This window comes from Benincasa hispida, chromosome 2 (assembly GCF_009727055.1).
Source record: "Benincasa hispida cultivar B227 chromosome 2, ASM972705v1, whole genome shotgun sequence".
Lineage (NCBI taxonomy): Eukaryota > Viridiplantae > Streptophyta > Magnoliopsida > Cucurbitales > Cucurbitaceae > Benincasa > Benincasa hispida.
In genome coordinates, this window is record NC_052350.1 from 34352897 (window position 1) to 34375188 (window position 22292).

Here is a 22292-nt window from a genome sequence, read left to right on the forward strand (position 1 = left end):
ATAAGGGATGCATATGTTTCGACTGTCCAACCTCCTTAATATAGTGTCTGTCTATCTCCACATGTTTAGTTCTGTCATGTTGAACTGGGTTGTTTGCAATACTGATGGCAGCTTTATTATCACAAAATAATTTCATTGGAAGCTCATTATCTTGCTGGAGATCTGATAATACTTTCTTCAACCAAATTTCTTCACAAATCCCTAGACTCATGGCCCGATACTCTGCCTTAGCACTACTTCTAGCAACAATTCTTTGTTTTTTACTTCTCAAGGTGACTAGATTTCCCCAGAAAAACGTACAATATCCAGACATAGATCTTCTATCAACAACAGACCCTGCCCAGTCAGAATCAGTGTAAGCTTCAATAGATCGTTTATCGGTTTTCCTGAACATTAGGCTTTTACCAAGAGTTCCTTTCAGATACCGAAGAATACGTTCAACTGCTATCATATGATCCTCACAAGGAGCTTGCATGAACTGATTCACAACACTTACTGCATAAGAAATATCTGGTCTTGTGTGAGACAAGTATATCAACTTCCTAACTAACCGCTGATACCTTTCTTTATTAACAGGAATTCCATCATTCTTATCACCGATTTTCACATTGTATTCTACTGGCGTGTCAACAGGTTTACACCCAGTCATACCTGTTTCCTTTAGCAAGTCCAGTATATATTTTCGTTGAGAAACTGATATACCCTCTTTTGAGCGAGCCACTTCCATTCCCAGAAAGTATCTTAGCTTATCGAGGCTTTATTTCAAACTCTCTAGCCATCTCTGTTTTTAGTCTTGTGACTTCTACATCTTCATCCCCAGATAAAACAATATCATCAACATAGACAATAAGAACAACTATTTTCCCTGATGTTGATCTTCTTACAAAAATAGTGTGATCGGAATGTCCTTGAACATATTCCTGTGCTTTCACAAACGTCGTGAACCTGTCAAACCAGGCCCTTGGAGACTGTTTCAATCCGTATAGTGATTTTCTCAATCTACACTTTATTTTTAAATCGACTCTCGAACTCGGGAGGGGGACTTATATAGACTTCCTCCTCAAATTCCCCGTTCAAAAACGCATTTTTAACATCAAGTTGGTGTAGGGGCCAATCTTTATTCACAGCTACTGACAGAAGCACTCGGATCGTGTTAAGTTTAGCCACAGGTGAAAACGTCTTAGAATAATCCACTCCATATGTTTGGGTGAAACCTCTTGCAACAAGTCTAGCTTTGTATCGGTCAATTGTCCCATCTGACTTGTACTTTATAGTAAACACCCATTTACATCCTACTGTTTTGTGCCCTTCAGGCAAAGTCACCGATTCCCAGGTTTTATTCTTTTCCAGAGCTCTTATTTCTTCCATAACAGCAGACCGCCATTCTGGTTTTTTCATTGCAACACTTATGTTATCTGGAACCACCTCAGTGTCCAAGCTAGTAGTAAAAGCCTTGAACTCGGATGTCAGATTACTATATGTCATGTAACTATGCATAGAATATTTAGTACATGAACAGGTACCTTTCCTCAGGGCTATAGGAAGATCAAGTGACACATCACGTTCTTTCACCTCTTCAGGCTTCTCACCATGATTTACTATCTGTGTATCAGAAACTTCAGTAGTATCTTCCACATCATCATTAGCACGGACCATTTCATCCTCCGTAGCGTCAATCATTTCATCCTCTACAATTTCCCTTTCTATCACTCTTTTAGTATCACTGCTTCCTTCCCCCTTGGCATGCCTGCCTTCATCATTCTCCATACATAAATCAACATCATTAGGAATATACGTACCTGGACCTGATGACAGGTCAGACTCCTGCACTGGAGCCGACAGTTCTGGTTCAACAGGTGACACTGCTTCCTTCTTGAGATTCTTCCTGTAGTACGTTTTCCAAGGAACTTGATTGGTAGGAAGAACTGGACTATCATGATCAGGACTAGGTTTAGACAAGGTTTGAATGGGCGCTGACTTTAAAGGAATAGCATAAGAGGACCAGTTAGTCTCTTCATTTATGTTCTTCCCCTAAAGATGACTAACAGGAAAGAACGACTGATCCTCGAGAAAGGTGATATCCATAGAGACATAATACTTTCGAGATGACGGGTGATAACACTTATATCCACGTTGATGGAGTGGATATCCAACAAAGACACACTTCTGAGCACGAGGAGAAAATTTCGTGCGGTTTAGACCATGGGAGTGAACAAAAGCAACACAACCAAAAACCCCAAGAGAAACATCAGAGATCAACCGAGTAGTAGGAAAAGACTCTTTAAGCAATTCTAAAGGGGTATGAAGATTAAGAATACGAGAGGGCATCCGATTAATGAGGTGAGCAGCAGTAAGAACTACATCTCCCCAGAGGTATGACGGAAGGGTGGTGGATAACATAAGAGATCGGGCTACTTCAACCAGATGCCGATTTTTACGCTCAGCTACTCTATTTTGTTGCGGAGTGTAAGCACATGAGCTCTGGTGAACAATACCTTTAAAGTCGAGAAATTCTCTGAAAGAGGCATTAAAGAATTCTCACCCATTATCACTTCTTAAAATCCCAATCTTTGTTTTAAATTGAGTTTCGACAGTTGTGTAAAACTGTTGGAAAACAGAGGACACTTCAGATTTATCAGTGAGCAGGAAAACCTAGGTGAGACGGGTGTGATCATCTATAAACGTGACAAACCACCGTTTTCCCGTGGACGTAGTAACCGGTGAGGGACCCCAGACATCACTATGAACGAGAGAAAAAGGACTCGAGGGTTTATAAGGCTGAGAATGGAAAGAAACACGATGTTTCTTTGTACGAATACAAACATCACAATTAAAAGAAGTACGAGCATTATGAAATAAATGAGGAAATAAATATTTCATATATTGAAAATTCGGATGTCCTAAGCGAAAATGCATAACATAACATCATTTTCAGAAACAGAGAAATTTAAAGACATAAACCCCGATTGGTGATCATTCCTAGAGGAAGTCTCGTCAGAAAGGAAGTAGAGTCCCCTATCGTGCCAGGCAGTGCCAATCGTCATCCCCAATTTCAGATCCTGAAATAAAATTGAATCAGGTGAGAAAATCGCCTTACACCTCAAATCTCTTATTAGTTTACTGACAGATAACAGATTATATGATATTTTAGGCACATGTAAGGTATCACATAGAATTAAACCATGAAACGGAGAGATATTGCCCTTTCTTGCAACAGGGGCAAAAGATCCATCAGCAATTCGAATCCTCTCATTACCAACACTCGGATTATATGACATAAATAACTCTGAGGAACTCGTAAGATGATCAGTAGCCCCTGAATCCACAATCCATGGTTTCTTACCATTCACACTAATTAGGCCAAAAGAAGGAAAATTACCTGATTGTGCAATTGCACTCACCCCAACTGTACTTGAGCTATGTTTACCTTCACCAGGAGATTTCTTCTGAGTTTGGTCATCTACTGAATCACTTGCCAGGGAGTATTAGATTTTTCATGAGACTGTCGTCGCCTGCTATTTGGGGGCTTCCCGTGTAATTTCCAACATTGATTCTTCGTATGCCAAAGCTTTTTACAATGTTCACAAACGGGAGGAGGTTTCTTATCACCATCAGTACTGGACGGCTTGGCAACGAAAGCGGCTGCATCAGTAGTTGAGGTGGTATTATTCATGGCACACGATCAATCTTTTTCTAGTTGTATTTCAGAACAGACTTCTCGAAGTGAATGAATTGGGTTCTGGCCCAAGATCCGACTACGAACCCCATCCAACTTTGGATTTAATCCAGCCAAAAACACATAAACACGATCTGCTTCCTCAATCTTAAAAAATTGGGCCCCATCCTGTGGACAATTCCAGACAATTTCTCTACACAAGTCCATTTCCTGCCACAGCATCAACAGTTTGTTAAAATAAGAGGTAACATCCATAGACCCTTGTTTGGATTCATGAACCTGTTTATGGAGTGTATATAGCCGAGAGGCATACTGTCGTTTAGAATATAGATCTTGCGCCGCCTCCCAGATATCCTTGGCTGTGGCAGCATATAATAGCCGTCTTCCTATCTGGGGTTCCATACTGTTCACCAAGACCGACCGTAGCAACGAATCTTCTCCTTTCCAAATTTGTTCTTCAGGATCACCTGGGGCCGGCTTTGGAATTTCCCTGTCAAATATCCAAACTTGTGATGCCCTTCCAAGGCCTTTTGGATCGATTGAGACCAAGAAAAATAGTTCTGGCCATTTAATTTTTCTCCGAGGATAAATCCTGCAAAATTACCTATCGAACCAAGTAGGAAACGTTAGGCACTATAGGTAATGAGTTTACCGGATTTTCTGAATAAATCGGTTGAGGATTTTCACCAAACATCGTATCCAAATCAGAAATTTGCTGTTGCAGATAAGCCAACCGTTGTCTCACATCGTCTGGGTAACGAGCTAAACCACAATTGATTGGAACAGGTGCTGGTTGCTCGAGACCTCGACTGTTGGATGTGAAAAAGCCATCGGGTTGGCTGTTGAAGAAAACCGGATCACCGGGTCGGGCTGACAATGGATCAGTGGCGCAAAAAACTGGACAGATGAGTTTTCGGGTCGGGCTGAGCTTTCGGGTTGGGCCAGGCGTGGGTCGGATCGCGGGTCGAAACTAAATAATTGCGGGTCGGAATTAAAAGCTGCGTTCTCAGGTCGGGCCTGGCGTGGGCCGGATCGGTTCGGGTCGGAATTAAAATCAACATACCGGGTCTGGCTGGTCTACCCTAGTTCAACCCAAACCGGTTCGGTTTGCTCCAGACCAGTACTAACCCTAATTAGATCATCACTCTTCTGCTCTTCGCCCCCGACACTTCTCCCTCTGCCCTGATAGCTCCGATCGACGGTCAACACCTCCTCGCGGCCAGCCTGTTCTTCACGTCCAAGACCGCCGACTCTGCCGTGATCGCCGTCGACTCTGCCATGATTGTGATAGCTCCGATCGTGAATCGATGGTTCCTCGCGGCCGGCTCCAGCTCCGATCGGATTCTGACTGGTTCCGGAATGGTGATACCCGATTGGCTGAGGGCGATTTTCCAAGGATTGTACCTGAACGACAAATATTAATTCCGGTAGGGCATCCTGAAAACATTCCTTTACCGCTGCTCGGATTGCCGTTCTCATGTCAAAACTTGAAGACTCATCAACAGAGGAGGATTGAGGTTGATTTTCTTCCATAACGGCTAGGTTTTCGTCACCGTGCTTTGATACCATGTTAAAAAGAGTATAGAGAAGAGAAAAACAATAGGATTACGTGGAAACCCTAGTGCAGGGAGAAAAACCACGATATAAAGTCTTTTCTTATTTGTTTTAAAACTGATATACTAAATACACTGGGACTCACTGTATAAATAGACAGTAGGAAACCATAGGGGTCTTACACAATTACATAAATGGCCCTAGGTTAAAAACCCTATTTCCAACAGTAACAACATAACAAGTCTCTTTCAACGTATAGCAAATAAAGCATATCACAATTACGAGGTCAACATTTAAATCTCAGCCTTGAATGAGTCTGTTCACAACCCTACCTACACATGCGGTTGATAGTTAAAACTAAAACTCAACATATCCATTCTATCTCTTATGTTCCCTATGTGCACATAGATCCCTGCTTATGGGCTCAGAAGCTAGGCCCGTCAACCTTCTGACCATCCCATACGAGATTCCTCTCAAAGGCTCAAGAACTAGGCCTCATGGCCCCCTGACCATCCTGTAAGATTCTGCTCCGGATTCAGGAACTAGGTCTATTGACCCCCTGACCATCCCGGCCACATTCTCATTCTCATTCACAACATAAACATATATCAATAAAGATATCATAAAACCTTAAAAGAAAACCACTCATCTTGATTGTCAGGAACCTTTCTCTCTTTCCAAGTTCCTTGGTCTCCCCTGGCTTCCTTTTGAACCCTAATTTCCAGATTCAACTTCAAGCTTAGATTACTCAGTTTTCTGAGCGTTATTTCAGGAAGGTTCCTTCTACAAACATGTTCTAAATTGTCTCATGAGGCTCACTTTAAAATCTCAACTCAGAACTCCTCTTGATTTGGCTGGAATCTTCAAATTATTAAGACTGGCCCAAGCTTACCCGAGAGCTCGACCCTTCTGTCCTTTCTTCACTCTCCAGCCCGATTCTTTTGAGCTTATTCTCCGGAAGCCCTGCCTTGAAAACTAGACACCCAGAGCTTTCAAGTGGCTTTGGAATCAGTCAAAATGCACAAGTAGTTTGGGAGGACTCCTCGTTTGAACTTGGGTTACAATCTGTTCCCATCGCCTGGACAGCACCTGCACCTTTTGCCTTCTTGATCAACGCATGGTCTTGCTATCAACGCATGCTCTTCGTGATCAACGCAAAACTTATTTCGAATCTGCCCTCAAACACTCTTCCTAATGTCCTTTGAAGAGAATTTGTGTTATGAATTGAAGAGAAGCCTTGTGGTGGTATTTATAGGCCTTTAGCAACCAATCCTCATCATCTCTTAAGGCTCCAATGCATGACACCTCTTACTTAGGAACTTTCAGAGTGTCTTCACCTTGCTTTGCCACTACCTACTTTCATGCCACTTCCTACTTGCTCAGTTGCGTTGTCCTCCCCATGCACAAGTCCTCTTTGCATGTCTTAATATTCATCCACCTCCTCCTAACTTAAGCTCACACTCCTCTCGGTTTAGCCACTTGTCCGGATGATTTGCTATTCAGCCTTGCTCTCCAAGTTTCTTCAATTCATCACCTCAACGCATACTTTCCCTTATGGTTGAATAGCACTCCTTGCACATCTACCTTGTCAACGCATGACTCTTACCTATATGCCTGTCTCTTATACACATCTAGATGTGTATAAGAGACAGATCTTAACGCATACTTTCCCTTATGGTTGAATAGCACTCCTTGCACATCTACCTTGTCAACGCATGACTCTTACCTATATGCTCGCCGAGTTCCCCTATTTGAACCTCCTAGTCATGGTGCCAACCTAGTCTCATCGCATGGTTGCAAGCCTTCCATCGCCTAACCCTTTGTTGGCCGCATCCTTGGCCACCACTCAACCATCGCTTGGCCTATTATCCACGCATGACACCACCACATGCCAAGCCTTGGGTCAAGCTAGGTCTTAAGCCAACGCCTCTTGGTTTGTCTTTTCGCATGCCCTCACCATATGCCTACTACCGATGTGCCCTCGCGTCAATGACCAAGGCTTGCCTTGACATCGCCTAGCCTCTTGTCATCACCTAGCCTCTTGTCATCGCCTAAGCCCTCATGACCAAATGCAAGCATGCCCTTGTTGCTTGCCAACGCCCATAGTCGCGTGCACGAGACCAACACATTCACCACCCAACCTCGCAAGCCTTTTGTGTGCCGCAAGCCCCATGAACGCATAGACACTACACTATGTGCCCATCATAGCTTGGCCCATCGCATAGCTTGATCGTGTAGCTCTTGTGTGCACCGCATGCCCATCTGTTGCATACCTCAATGCACGCTACCTCGCTCCATCGCATAGCTCTAGTGTGCATTGAGTAGCCAGCGCCTTGCGCTCACTGCCGCACACTGGACAACACGCGCGCCCAGCCTCAATCGCTTAGCTTTGCACTCATCGTCTAGTGCCTATGCTCATCGTTTAGTGCTATCGTCTGATGCTATCGTGCAGCCTCGCAAGCAGCTATGCGATTGCCCTCGCACAATGCCTCAACGTCCAGTGCCCACATTCGCGTGCAACCGAACGCGTCCTACTCGCGCCTGGCCCATCCTCGTTACTCGATGGCCCTTCCTCGCTGCTCAATCACGCAGCCTCTTGTCATCCCAATGCATGAGCAGCCCTTGTCACGCCAACGCTTGGCCAGTGCCTCATGCCAACACTCGACCAACATGCGTCCATCACTTAGCCAACAAGACTCCCTCTCCAAGGCCAAGATTAATACATAGACACCACACCATGCGTCCACCACTTTAGCCAACATGATACCCTCCGATGTCAAGACTCACGCATAGCCAACTTTCACCATGTGCCCATGTCTCACAAGCCTCAATGCATGGTTGTCCTAGGCTTCAACACTTAGCCAAATTTTCACTTGTTAAGCTCCAACTCAATGCTACTCAAACGTTTACTCCAATACTTAGAATTTTTCTTCCCTTCAACATAAGATTTAACTTATACTTGGTTTATTTCCTTAATTACTTGCTTAAGTAGGGAAATTGGGATCCGGGTATTATAATTAGAACCTCTTAAAATTGTTTATGAATTATACCAAAAAATACTTGTTAAATTTAATACACAATGTCTTTTTTTAAGTCAAAAAATCAAATTCAGATTCAATCTTTTATACTATTGCCTTGCATGCCAAGTTTAAGAAACACCTAGGTCCTGCCACAACTGTTCCTATGCTTTATAGGATCTTTTGTGGCTCTGAGTACTTCATTTAGTTTCTTGTATCTTCATTTTTCCTGGTAAGTTTTGCTGAACTTTTTCTTGCTTCATCCATAATTTGAATGGGGTTTAGTTTTCCTAAAAATTCATTCAGCTCAAGCTTTCGGTTTGTGAATGAAATATGAAGTATGAACTACTAAATGTTGCAAGGAACTTCTGGCAGTGAATTTCTTAAGTTGGAAACTCTTGTTTTATTACCAAATTATAGTTACCTAGTCAGTGTAAGGTTTTTTACTCAAAAAAGGGGGCCCATTTTAATTGTTATGTTCAAGTGTTAGCTATCCAATTCTTCTTTCCTCCCTTTCACAGGATGAGTTGTTTACAAATTCTTGCTACTATTGTTTCCTGTTCTTTGGGATTTTACATACATCCAGTGATACTTGGTGATCCCACTCTTACTGGTTGCCCCTTTCTCATTGTTTCAGATTGGGGGTCTAAAATTGATGTAGTTGGATTTTGTTTCCTCGACCTTGCTTCAAATTATCAACCGCCAAATTCTCTTGTGCAATGGATGGAAGCTGGCGAAAGGCCAATTTACATTGGATTTGGCAGCCTTGTGAGATATATGTTTCCCCTTTGCTTTTCTAGTATTTCAGTACATGCATCAAACATGATTTAATCTTCCAATTTGTAAATAGTGAGAATTTTATAGATAATATTTTCAAGTGTAATCATATATGTAATGAAGGATGTAGTTGTTAAACATTAAAATATAACTCGAGAGACCCAACTAAAGATCCAAGTCCTGTGAGTGAACTGACATTGAACAAGAATCCTTAATTCTGAGCTCTAAAATTTAAATGCTCCAGCCAGGATTTCTTCTCTGCATTGCTTCATATTTTAGGCTATTGAAATGCTTATGTTTCAGTTATGCTATAAAACAATTGAAACAGGTTGAAATTGTCCTTTTTTTATTTTTATTTTTTTTATTATTATTATTTTTAATTTGGTGTTTGATGCAGCCTGTTGAACAACCACAAGAAATGACACAGATTATAGTTGAAGCTCTGGAAATTACAGGAAGGAGAGGAATAATAAATAAAGGCTGGGGTGGTCTTGGAAGCTGTTAGTCTAATATTTCTATCCTTTTTCCTCCCTTCTAAAATTATATATTACGTGGCTTCCAATGCTTGACTCATGAAGAAATATGGATCTCTATATCTAGTGGCAGAGCCAAAAGAGTTTGTGTACGTGCTGGATAATTGTCCCCATGATTGGCTATTTCCGAGATGCATGGCTGTGGTAAAGTATTTGAAGTGTTACTCAAAACTTAGGCTTTAAAAAGCTATTTTCTTTCATAATTTTTATTCTGAACACTGTTTTTTGCAAGTTTACACTCCCTTATATCAATAATAGAATCAGTCTTCTTATTGAATATAGCCGTACAATCATTGCCAAAAATCTTCTCTTTGCACCAATTTATATGACCATAAATTGATTAGGCAGCTTATTAGAAGAGCTAAGCATCGTTGTGGTATAGACTGTCTCCAAGCTTAACATGTATGCATTTTCACGGATATATGGATTGTTATTTATATAATTTTGTGAAACCAAACAGACATGTTTGAGTTGTAAAATGTGTAAATAGAGGATTCAATGGCTAATAAGATAAATACTAGTTGCCTGCTTCTCTTTGAACTCCATCTCTGTCTCTCTATGGTGTGTGTGTGTAGAACAATCTAAATATAGCGTTTCTTTCAGGTACACCACGGGGGTGCAGGAACAACTGCAGCTGGACTCAAAGCAGCTGTAAATTTTTATTATTCCACCGTTCGTTTTGCAAATTACTTGTAACAATTGAGTTTAGCCATATTCTTGTTTTCTTCAGTGTCCAACAACAATTGTGCCAATCTTCGGTGATCAGCAATTTTGGGGCGAGCGTGTGCATGCACGGGGACTTGGTCCCCCGCCTATCCCAGTTGCTGAATTTTCACTTGAAAAGTTGATTGATGCCATAAACTTTATGCTTGATCCCAAGGTATTTCCAGTACTTATGTGAACTTTTGGTGACTTCTAAAACTCTATATTGCCGTCAGGTTTGCAAAAAGATTCTGTTGTTATGTGCATCCTGAACAAAACTTTTATTAGAACTTAATAATTATTTCGGGTCTTGTACTTTTAAGACTTGTTTCATTTTCGTCCTCATTTTTTTAAAATGTTCATATTTAGTCTATATGGTTGATTGCTTTCAATTAATGTAAAATTCGTCCTCACCGTTAGTTTTTGTTCAACATTTGCTAAAAGTAATTTATTCCTTCTAAGTCTTCACTCTCGGAAATTGATACGTTCTGTAACTTGTATGAAAATTATTATTATTATTATTTTGCCAAATTGAATAAAAGATAACTACGAGGTCCATTCTTAAGATCTATTGACAATCAAGGGACTGAAATTAGACAATTAAAAGTATAGACCATAAAAATTCACCCTAAACTATAAATCCTAATTGGTATTTTAACCAAAAAGAAAACTCTTCATGTATCATAACTTTGTGAAAATGTACATATTGCTTGGAAAGGAACGATGGCCTGATGTTTCAGTCACCAAACTCAATTCTTCTCCCTTTTGTCATTAATTCTATTAGATTGTTTATCTTCTCTCCTTTGTACACATCACTTGCATCCGAACCTATGACTTCTTAGAGGAAGGACAAATATCTTAACCATTGAGTTATGCTTACGTTGACGAACTATCTATTACTTTCTATATATGACGAACTATGTATTACTTTCCGTATATGACGAACTATGTATTACTTTCCGTATATACTTCGCTGTATTCTTAATGACGGATATTTTCTTGGCATCGGCCGGCTTGCAGGTAAAAGAGAGGGCTGTGGAACTGTCCAAGGCCATAGAAATTGAGGATGGAGTAGGAGGTGCAGTGAATGCTTTCCACAAGCATTTTCATCAAAGTAGAACTCTGGCTAAACCTGAGACTCCGAAACGTGGCTTTTCGGTTAGACGCCTTCTCCATATATCTTAATCTTATTTGCTATTTTATTTATTAGATGCATACATCATCTACAGAAAACTACCTTGACAAAAGGCATTATTGTTGTATCTGAGTAATCTAACATATAACTTCTTGTAATGTGAAAGACTCTTTAGCTTTCATTTTGAGTGTAATATAAACTAGATTGGTGTATGAACAATAAATGTTACTCTTCACCAATCTCATACTTAGAACACAGATAATATTACAAAAAGAGAGTCTGCTTTACGATGATTCTCTACTTTTTAACATAAGAATAATTGTATTATTGCTTTTTAACATTGAGGTTCATTATTAAATCTGAGTGACTATTTAATGGTGATGACGAGAAACAGTTTCTTAGCGAAAATGTGACAGACGGATAGTTAATGTTTTGTTCTTGTGATTTTCATTTTTACCTTAGATCATTCCTAATTTACACGTTTGGAATCAATTTTCGTATTTGTGATAATTGTAGAATTGTCATGAAAAAAAAAATTTGCAAGACATTTTAAATGTAAAGAAAAAAATAATTATGGTTGACAGTTTTTAACTGTCATTAATTTATATATTTTTTACCGTTTTCTTTGCATCGTTGTGTATATATTGTGTTTTTTGAGGGTCAATTAAATAATTGTAAAGAATACATAAAAAATACATTTGGAATCGAAGAGTGATTTACCGTCATAAAATCTAAAATTAGTAGTAGTGAAAGAAAATTCATTCTTCATAAGAGGATTCATTAACTTGCATGTGTACTCCATAACACAACAGCTATGTTCCGACTAAAAGTCAATTATGTAAATCAAATTGATAAAAGAATGTAATTCATTAGCTTTAATGTGTAATCTTTATTTTCCATCTATGGCAATTGCAAATAGGCTAAAGTTTGTGTAAACGACATTATTAGCTTAAATCGGAGAGTTTTTGTACCGGATTTGGGTGATTATTGATAATGTCATCCTGGGATTTGACTGCCTCAATACTATCAGATAAAAAAACGGTAAGGTTGGATGGGCTGCAATGAAAATTGATATGAGCAAGGCTTATGATTGAGCGGAATGATTTGTTATCAAAGGTTTTCTTGCTAAGTTGAGTTTTCATCATGATTTTATGGAACTTATTATGAGATGTGTTTCTCTTTCTAGAGGAATATGCCAAGGTGATCCAATTTTTCCCTGTTTATTTCTCCTTTGTGTTGAGGATTTATCGAGGATATTATGCAGGGTGAAGGAGAAGAGATGTTTATAAGGGGTGAGGATTGCCTCTCATAGCCCTTCGATATCCCACTTGCTTTTTTTTTTTTGCATATGAAAGTTTCTTTTCTTCGGGACGTCACGTGTTGAGACGAATCGCATAGCTCGTCTTTCCATAACTATTCTATTATTACATAACTCGAGATGATTTTCAGATTCTCAAGGTTCAGGTTGTGGCAAATCATAAAAAATACTTGGGGCTTCTGGTTTGGTTTGGAAATGGTAAATACTAGTCTTTCTCCTATATGAAGGTTCGGATTTGACAGACATTGTGGTATCATCTTTTGTTCATCAGGCGGTCTTAAAAGTTGTGGCCCAAGCATGCTATGGGGTGTTTTAAAGTTCTCATGTCTCTGCTTGCAAACAGATTAATGACCATGTTTTAAAGTTCTCATTTCTTTTTCCCACTGAAAATAATATCGGAAAAGATGGTCACGTTTACTCCAATGAAAACATTATAAGTCAATGGTAATGTAATAAGTAGATCTCATTACGATTATATCAATTTTCATTACGGAGTGATAAACATGACATTAATGTAAAGAAGAACGAGGAATCCATGTCTTTCTTACACATAAAATTAAAAAACCCATATAAGGATTAAAAATCACATAGTGCAAACAACACCAAAATAATTTTGAACGACAAAACTCCAGAACACAAATTTAAGAGTCACTTGTTGAAGGGAATAATAACAAATGTTGTTAGAAGTTATTCCCAAATTATTGAAAATTTAAGAACTTTTTAAGCTGGAGGAAATTCAACAATAACTTTAGGTTGTGCTTCTCACTTTTCACATCGCATCACCTGCAAATCAATTTTAAGAAAGGAGAATGTAGGAAGTTAGATTAAGTTTTTCTAAGAACTTAACCTATCCCGAAATGACTCAATGCTATAGAAAATTGACTCATTGAAAAATGTTAACATACACTACCCATTGCAAATGTCATGATAAACACACACACATATATATATATCATTATTTTTTTTAGTTGCACAAAATATTAGGGAGCATTTTCAAATATAGTAAAATGAACTAAATGTTACTGTTTATTAGTAAAAGACACTGATAGACATTGACAGAGTTATATCAATATATATTTTAATATTTTTACCATTGAAAACAATTTCTCAAACATTATTATTATTTTGATAATACGTGAGGTGGAATAACTGAAACTTCAACTTTGAAGTTCAACAATATAAGTTTTATGTCAACTAAGACTCTACTCATTTTAGTCACTATTAATCTTCTTTAAAAACTTTTCAAGTGTTAATTTTTAAAGTAAGTCATTTCGAAAAAAAAATTATTTTACATTTCAAAATTTATTTTACATAGTTTTTAACAGAAGAGTGTAAATAAAAAAGACTCTTTTATAAAACACTTTTTTTCTCTAATCAATCTAAACATACCCTTAGTCACACGATTAGGTATTTCTTAACAAACCACCTTTGTTTTTATACCTGTTGAATCACGCCATGAAAGAAAGAGGCGTAAATGAGGATCTATAGGTAATCCCATCGACTCATACGTTGGGTCATAAACTGCATTTCTACTTTCTGCTGACCTGTTTCCAAATTTCATATATTTTATCAAATTATTACAATACTATCACAATTCTTATGTTACAATTCTAGTCCTTTTAGATTTCAATATTGCATTTCATACCCTATTAAAGCTTTAATCTTCACGTTTAACACGTCTTTAAACATCAATATCTAATGGGTTAGTTGGATTCTTATGTATATGAACACTAGATTCTATACTCCTACCATTTATATGGTCTATCACTAATAGATTCTAAAGTTAAATCCAAATTTTGCTATTTCTATATATGTATATTTTTTGCATTTTGTGCTGTATATGCTAATATTTGGGCCTGCTCGTTATATTTGCAACTACCCATTAGATAAATATTAAGAAGTCGTTGAACTTGTAATTTGATGTAAAATAGAAATATTTAGAAGGTTAGAGACTTAAAATACATTAAAATAAAAGTAACATAAAAGCTTAAGCAAAAAAATTAAGTTTGGATGTACCTTGAAGTTGGAGGTGTGGTAGCATTGCTTAAGACATTGCCTTCAGAAATCCAATGGCGTGAGAGGTGAAGATTGGAAGATGATGGCAGCCCATCTTCCAGATTCAATCTTGTCTGTAATCAGAGATAGATATATAATATACCAAATAAAATATGAATCTATCATTTTAATTTACTCTCTTTTTGTAAGTTTAAGATACATATGCACTATCTGATCTAGGACTTATTTCAGGCTAGTTTTGAGGTTAGAACAGTGAATTTCATGAGGATATATGTTTTATTTTTACATTTCAAACAATTGGAGTACAAAGGCGCTAACAGTGCTAAGTTTGTCACACATATGCACAAATCAAATTTTTTGCACATACAATGTCTTGGTATGTAACATAGCAATGCTACAATCGTACTTGGATAAGTTATACTTCACTCGACGTCACAGATGTGTCATCTCAATACTACTTTTTGTCCATTACGTCGAAATATTATTTATGGCATCTCGACACTATCAAATTTTCTTTCATAAAATAGCACACGACTAAGGTACAACATCGAGACGTTATCCCTTGCATGTCTTGATGTCTGTAACAACAATCGTGATAGAATTCATCTTTAGAAGAAACAACTATGACTTCTTCATAAGAAAACGAGGAGGGTCGTAGGTTGGATACTAACACTCTCTCTCTCATTGGAGAAAAAGAATGATTTCCTCTAAAGAAAGGTAAAATTCATCCTCGTGATATGTTTGCTTTATCATGATACAAGATGGGATGCTAGCAATTCCACACGTTTACACATGGGCCCTGACTTCACAGTCATACAAGGTGTGTGTGTGGTGGAAGTTATGTCTATGGTTGAAGAATTTTCAAGTGAGCAAAGCAGGTAAAAACTGTAGCATAAATTTCAATAGTGTTTTATCGTCATGTGACAAAAAAGAAACATCTTGGAAGACGACCTTCTAACTGGTCTATTCTTTACGATGGTGTAGATTATAGTTCTTTGATTTGAGAATTATGATTGTTGGTGAAGACAATGGATTTACTAGAAGCCGTAGATTCTTCGTAGCTTGCCAATGTGGAATTAATTGGGTTTACGCACAATATTTTGAAGAGAGAAATTTCACATATAAAGGAATAGAAAAGTAATGGGTTCCTATATCTAAAAGAGTTGGAATGTAATGAGTTCCAAGTAATATAAGAAATCCAATAACTACTTTTATAGTGTCACAGTTAGAAACACTTTTAAGCTTGAGTGTGCTAGCTCTAGTTTTGAGACAATACTCTTGTAATTTCGATAATTGCAGAGAATTTTTGTTATTGTAACAATTTTTCCACCCAATGAATTTTTTCTAATAGATTGTGACTATTTTCGATTTTGGAGATGGCTATGTAAATTCTTGTGTCTTAATTCTTAGTTTTGTTGCTTTCTTTTAATATTTTTCAATTGTTTTCTACTTGTTCTTCAGTAAAAGTGAGGTTTTTCCCAACATTGTTAAAGAAAAGGGCAAAAGGAAGAGTAAGGACATGAAAGCTTTGTGGATCTCTTTCTTATGTGAGAAGTATCCTAAACCCATTTTGATAGATGGGTTTTATTGGCAAGGTTCAAAATAGGCTGTTTGAATTTAACACCAAAGTCCTACATTTGATTGGATGCTTCAAAACACTCTTTGAGTAAAACAAGAGAAAATTTTCATATGTACTCCAAAATATATATATATATATATATTTATTGATGAAAAATTAGAATAAGAAGAAGATGGTTCAAAAAGAATGCTAAAAGTGAGAAGAGAGAGAGAAAATAAACTTTTTAGTCTCAAATTCTGAGTGTAGCTTACTTTGACTCTAGGTTTTACAAAGTTATAAGTAATTGCAATGGACAATATTTTTAGGGATAATAGCTAATATATAATAATTTTTAAAAAAATTGCGAATATAACAAAGTCTATTAGTAATAAACTCTTACCAGTGATATGACCAATCATTCGGAGATTATCTAAATTTGTTCATATTTGTATTTTTTTATATTATGTTATATCTGCTAATAGTTTGAGTCTGATTGCTATATTTGCAACTGCCCCTTTATATTCAAGATTTCTAATTTTAGTTTTCATTTCATCTCTAGGTTTCCGAATGTGGTACCTCAATTTACCATTATATTTTGATTGAAACTGAACTCAAATCTCAAAGTACAAATATATATAACTCACATGAAATAGAGACAAAACTCATAGTTAATGAATAAAATTATAACATTTTGAAACTTGATGAGCTAACCGAGTTCTATAGAACAAAAAATATTTCATATTCAAAAGAAAAAGAAGAAGAAAATGGCAAAAGAAAAAAAAAACAGTGGATACATCAATTTTCCTTAAAGAAAAAGAAGAAAATGGCATAATATGGTATATTATGTTGAGAGAAACAATACCTGAGGAAATTGGATGGTTGAGAAATCGGTTGAGTAAAAGGTGCCATTCGATGGTCCTTGGTTCAACGGTCCATGAAATTGCATTTCTTCTGACCTGAAACAATGGATACATCTATTTTCTTTAACTATATTATTCCCTAGTTGATTATCAATTTTATTTTGAAAAAAGATTGAGTGTTCAACAATCATTCAAAATATCTTTTGAAAAAATCAGATTATAAAATAAGTTAGTTCAGGAGATACACGGAAAATCCACTTTTAGAAAAATGAGTTTTGAGTGTTTAATTGTTAATCTCTTCCTAAGTTGTATACTTTTTAATATTACCAAATTGCCCTTAAGAGTCGTCTACCTTATATTCACTACGTTGTCATGGCTACCACTACCCTCCGCAGGCCATTTCTGGTGACCACCACCAAAAACCTACTACAGTGAAACATCCAGCAACCATCTCCGATGACCTTCATTGGCAACCAATCCTAACAAATATCACTGGTGGCTAATTCCGACAACCACTCTGGACAACCAACTTCAGCCACCACCACCACCAACTTTCGTGTTGACCACCCCAAATGACCAACTCTGGCGACTATTATTCTAAATTATTAGTTCATGATTTTTTTTTAACTACCAGTTCATTATACTCGTTCTTTACAGTAATTTGACATTAATAGAAACACTTAAGTGTATAAACAAATCAAACAAACTTATATATAAAAATACTTTTGAGAAATAGTTGTCAAAACACATAAATGTTTTATTTTAAACCTTTTTTTATATGGGAAGTATTTAAATCAAAATGATTTTTTGAATTTTTTTTTTTTAAGAATCAAAATAATTTATATCAATAAATACTCTCGATTGAAGTGTTTATAGTAAATTGAAATAGTGCAAATTAATAAATTGAAACATCAAATACGAACAATTGAGGTCAATTCCCTAAAGTTTAAGAACCTACTATGACTACTGTCAATATTATTTCGGGAAAAATGTCTTTTTGATCCTTAGGTTTTGAATCTAGTTTCTGTTTGATCCTTAAGTTTCAAAATATTACAAATTTAGTACTTAAGTTTGGTTTCAATTCACTTCATAAGTTTCAATTTTTAATAATTTTATCCTTAAGATTTTAGTTTTATTTCAATATGGTCCTTAAGTTTTAAGATTTTATAATTTGAACTTTAATTTTTCATTAAATACTCATTTTCAATCATTCACGTCGATGTCTCTTAATTAATTTTAAATAATTATGAAGTAAAATGATAAAATTTTGAAACCTATAAACTAAATTGAAACTAAACTCAAAATTTAAGGATTAAATGTTTAACATTTTGAAACCTAAGAATCAAATAGAAACGAGACTTGAAATCTAAGACTAAAAAAGTATTTTTTTCCTATTATTTAAAAAGAAAGAAACATATTATTTCCTAATTTTTTTAATAGTTCAATGCGGCTTACCTATTCAGGTATAAAGATAATATTATATATCATTTTTGTTTTTTTTTTAGGTTGAAACTCTCTTGTAGTGTTCTAAAAAAAGGTATAAAGATAATATTATATATCATTTTTGTTTTTTTTTTTCCCTTCTTGAAACATTATATTTTATCAATTTGTGTGAACATAAATACCCTTGAAAACCTCTTTTTCTTTTTTAAATAAGAAATTGTTATGGAAAATAATTGTAATAGTGACTTACGGGAACAAAATTTGTGAAGAAGAAGCATAGTGATTTGGAGGGTTGAAGTTCATCATGTCTTCATCAATGTTCATATTCCCATAGCCTTCTTTTGCTCCATCCACCTTTATATATATAATATTCATTTCGTAAACAATCATTTCATCAAGTAAAAAATATGATATTTTTTCCAAAAAATATACATATATAAAATAGAAAAATAAAGGAAACTATTTACACAAAATAGTAAAATTTTGTTTTTTTTTTTTACAAAAACTGATAGAATTCTGTCAATGTCTATTAGTGATAGAAACTGATAGAAGCTAGCATGGATAGACGTTGATAGAAGTCTATCAGTATCTATCTGTGTTTTTTTTTTTTACTATTTTTGTAAATAATTTGACATTTTTTCTATCTGTAAAAGTCTTTCTATAAAATATGAAAAAAAAAAATGATTTTTCAACAAAAATTTAACCTTAAAACTTTTATTTAATTGGATAAGTAATGAATTAATGTATGCTCAAAATTACATTGAAAAGATTATCCACTAGTGAACTCAGCTATCAATGGATTAGACTTGGAGAAACTAGAAAATGCAACTAACCGGGAAAAACTAATTAATATGAAATCATGCCATATAAATATTTATATTTAGGGGTTGTTTGGGACACTCACTTGAAGTTGGTGGAGTGAGTTATTATAGCCTATTTCATATTTGGGGCACCAAATATAATAATAGTGCATACGACTATTTATAACCTACATCTAAGAATAGTAAATGTTATTTCAAAACTCTATTTGCTAAAGTATTTATTATTTCTCGCTCATCCTATCTTCACAAGGCCCAAATACTCAAGATCAACGCTGGAAAGATGAAGAAATGGCTCATAAATATTCTGCCAAATCCTCGACACTCGAAACTGATGCTCGACGTCTTCATACTCGATCCTCGATAAGAATTCCCTTCTTTGTCTGACGAGTCTATGTTAAATCCTCGATGGAACTCGATGGCAACAAAACTAATACTCGATCGTACTCGATGGTTCTTTAACGATACTCGGTGTGAATAAAAGTTGAAAACGATGTACTCGAAGCAACTCGATAGCGAAGAATCGATGTATGATTTACTCGATATTTAGATTACACGATGCGATTTGAAAGATAATTGAATGGCACACGATTTGCAATAAAAAAACACTCGTATGAACAAGAAAGATAAGGCAAGAAGATGGAGACACAATGTTTATATGGTTCGGCAAGATTGCCTACATCCATAGGAAGATCTGGATTTTTTTACTGATGAAGATTGCGTACAGATTTTGTTGTTTACAAAAAACTAAGGAAAATGATGATAACTCTGTGATTTGAATTTAAAACCAGTAGTATATATAGAGCATACCAAAAAAACTGAGGTATTTGACTTAAAGCTTCTTCAACTCCAAAACACAAACTATTATAACCTAGACTAAAATAGTTTGTTCCCAAAATACAAACTATTATAACCCTAGATTATAACGTCCCCTTACGGGTTCGGTTTGAATTTTTAAGTGCTTAAAAAAAATTCTCTCATTTTGAAACACTTATTTAAGTAACAATAAGGAAGAGGTTAAGGTGAAAGTAACAATAAAAGTAACCTCCAAAGTTTGTTTAGTTTGACTTTCTAAGTTATTTGGCCCAAAGAATCGGGAGAGTTGAGGATTGGAGGAAGTGAAGTAGTGAACTCCATTTTTTGTTTGGCCCATGGAATTCGTTGTCTCTATCACTAAAAAGTGACATTTTTATGTTTTATTAACTTCTTACACTATGGACCTCAGAAGTTCACAACTCCTCAAACTTCACGACTAGTTAAAGTGTAGAACTTCACTCCTTTCCTCAAATATATATTGTGTTTAAAAATGTATTTCTAAATGAAAAAAAAATGAATTTTCAATTGCTTAGAAAGTCAAGACTTAAGAGAGTTAGGCAAAGTTATTCATTTGATAGGGTGTTGAGCAAAATTATCAAAATATGCAACGAAAATGTTTTCGTCAAAGAAGGGTTCATTCCATTCATTTTAAATCTTGAAGCACTAATACTAAGACTAACACTTGAGCTTGACCATTGTGACCTTTGGGGGCCTTCACCAGGCTCCTCCATATCTGGCTATATCTAATTTACTTGTTGAAATAAGTATAAAGTATTCAATATATTTCTTCAATATCAAAGTCTCGCGGAAAATAGGTTTGATAAAATCAAGAATATCCAAAATGATTTGGGTCGAGAAGTTACATCGTTTTGGTCCATATCTAAAGACAACAGACATCGAGTATGTTACCCTTGGCCTCACACTAGTGAGCAAAACATCTACAAATTTTAAATGGGTCTAACTCTATTTAGTTTCAAGCATTGATATTACTCTTGAAATATTGTTGGGCCTGTTCACTTAATTTCTTGAATCAAGAAAAGCCCAAATGATGAAAAGGCTTCAATTGAATCGATCCATGATCCAAAAGCCTAGTTAATTTGCCCCAAAAACTTGGTAGGTAGATTGCTTGGCTCTGTTGCCCCACGACCTCTAGCTGATGTGCAACACGTGGTGTATACCACTTTCACTACCTAGTGGAAGAGACACCACTTTCTGATGGGAAAAGAAAAATAACAAACAAATTTTATTTTCTTTCTCTCTCTCGTTTTAGTCTACTGTTTACAGAAATGCTCTTTAACCCTCTTCTCTTTCTGATTGTTTGTGTGATTTTGCTGTGAGAATGAAGAAGAAGAAGTAACATACAATGTGATAAAGAGAAAGAAGGGAACAAGAGCTACACGGAGATGTACGTGGTTCAGCAATGGAGTGCCTACATCCACAGGAAGGAGAAGAAGTTTTATTACTCAAGAGCTAAGTCATTTTCTTTACAGATCTTGTAGCTTTCTTGTAAGTTTTTGAAAGATTATCTTACTAAAGGTAAATGATGCATATTTATACTTTGAGCTGATACAAGTAGTTACATAACAAACTGTAAAGAAATTGTAAAAAGCTATTGAAGACTTGATTTGTATACTTGAGCTTATTTTATAGTTCAAATCTTCACCTTAAGCTCAACATGCAAGCTTTTCTCCTTCCAAATCTAACTGGTCTTCACCTTTTTTCAAGTAGCTGGAAGCCGATCTGACCAAGACAGTTAGAGAGTTTGAGCTTTGAAACAGGTTTGGTAAGTATATCAGCAGCATTCTCAGTGGTATGGATTTTGTGTACTTCGACTTCGCCTTTTTCTATTCTGTCCTTAGGAAATGATATTCTATATCTATGTGTTTGGTCCTTGAGTGATATTGAGGATTTTTGGAAAGATGAATGGCACTTTCGTTATCACAGTAGATCTTAACTACTGTTTGATTAATACAAAAGTCCTTCATCAACCCCTTTAACCACGATGCTTCTTTTATAGTTTCTGATAATGTCGTGTATTCTACTTTAGTAGTAGATAAGGCTATGATTGA

At 36.1% G+C, this 22292-nt stretch overlaps 1 protein-coding gene across 5 annotated transcripts in view; it reads left to right on the plus strand.

Annotated features, from left to right (window-relative positions):
- LOC120072247 (sterol 3-beta-glucosyltransferase UGT80A2-like) overlaps nt 1–11732 on the plus strand; it is a 35051-nt gene extending 23319 nt beyond the window's left edge. For all 5 annotated transcript variants that reach the window (XM_039024669.1, XM_039024670.1, XM_039024671.1 and 2 more), the window contains 6 exons: nt 8885–9015; nt 9422–9524; nt 9625–9701; nt 10161–10208; nt 10288–10437; nt 11280–11732. In XM_039024669.1, the coding sequence (XP_038880597.1) occupies nt 8885–9015; nt 9422–9524; nt 9625–9701; nt 10161–10208; nt 10288–10437; nt 11280–11444 (674 nt within the window). In that variant the 3' untranslated portion in view covers nt 11445–11732. The remainder of the gene's footprint in view (nt 1–8884; nt 9016–9421; nt 9525–9624; nt 9702–10160; nt 10209–10287; nt 10438–11279) is intronic.
- The last annotated feature ends 10560 nt before the right edge of the window (nt 11733–22292 follow it).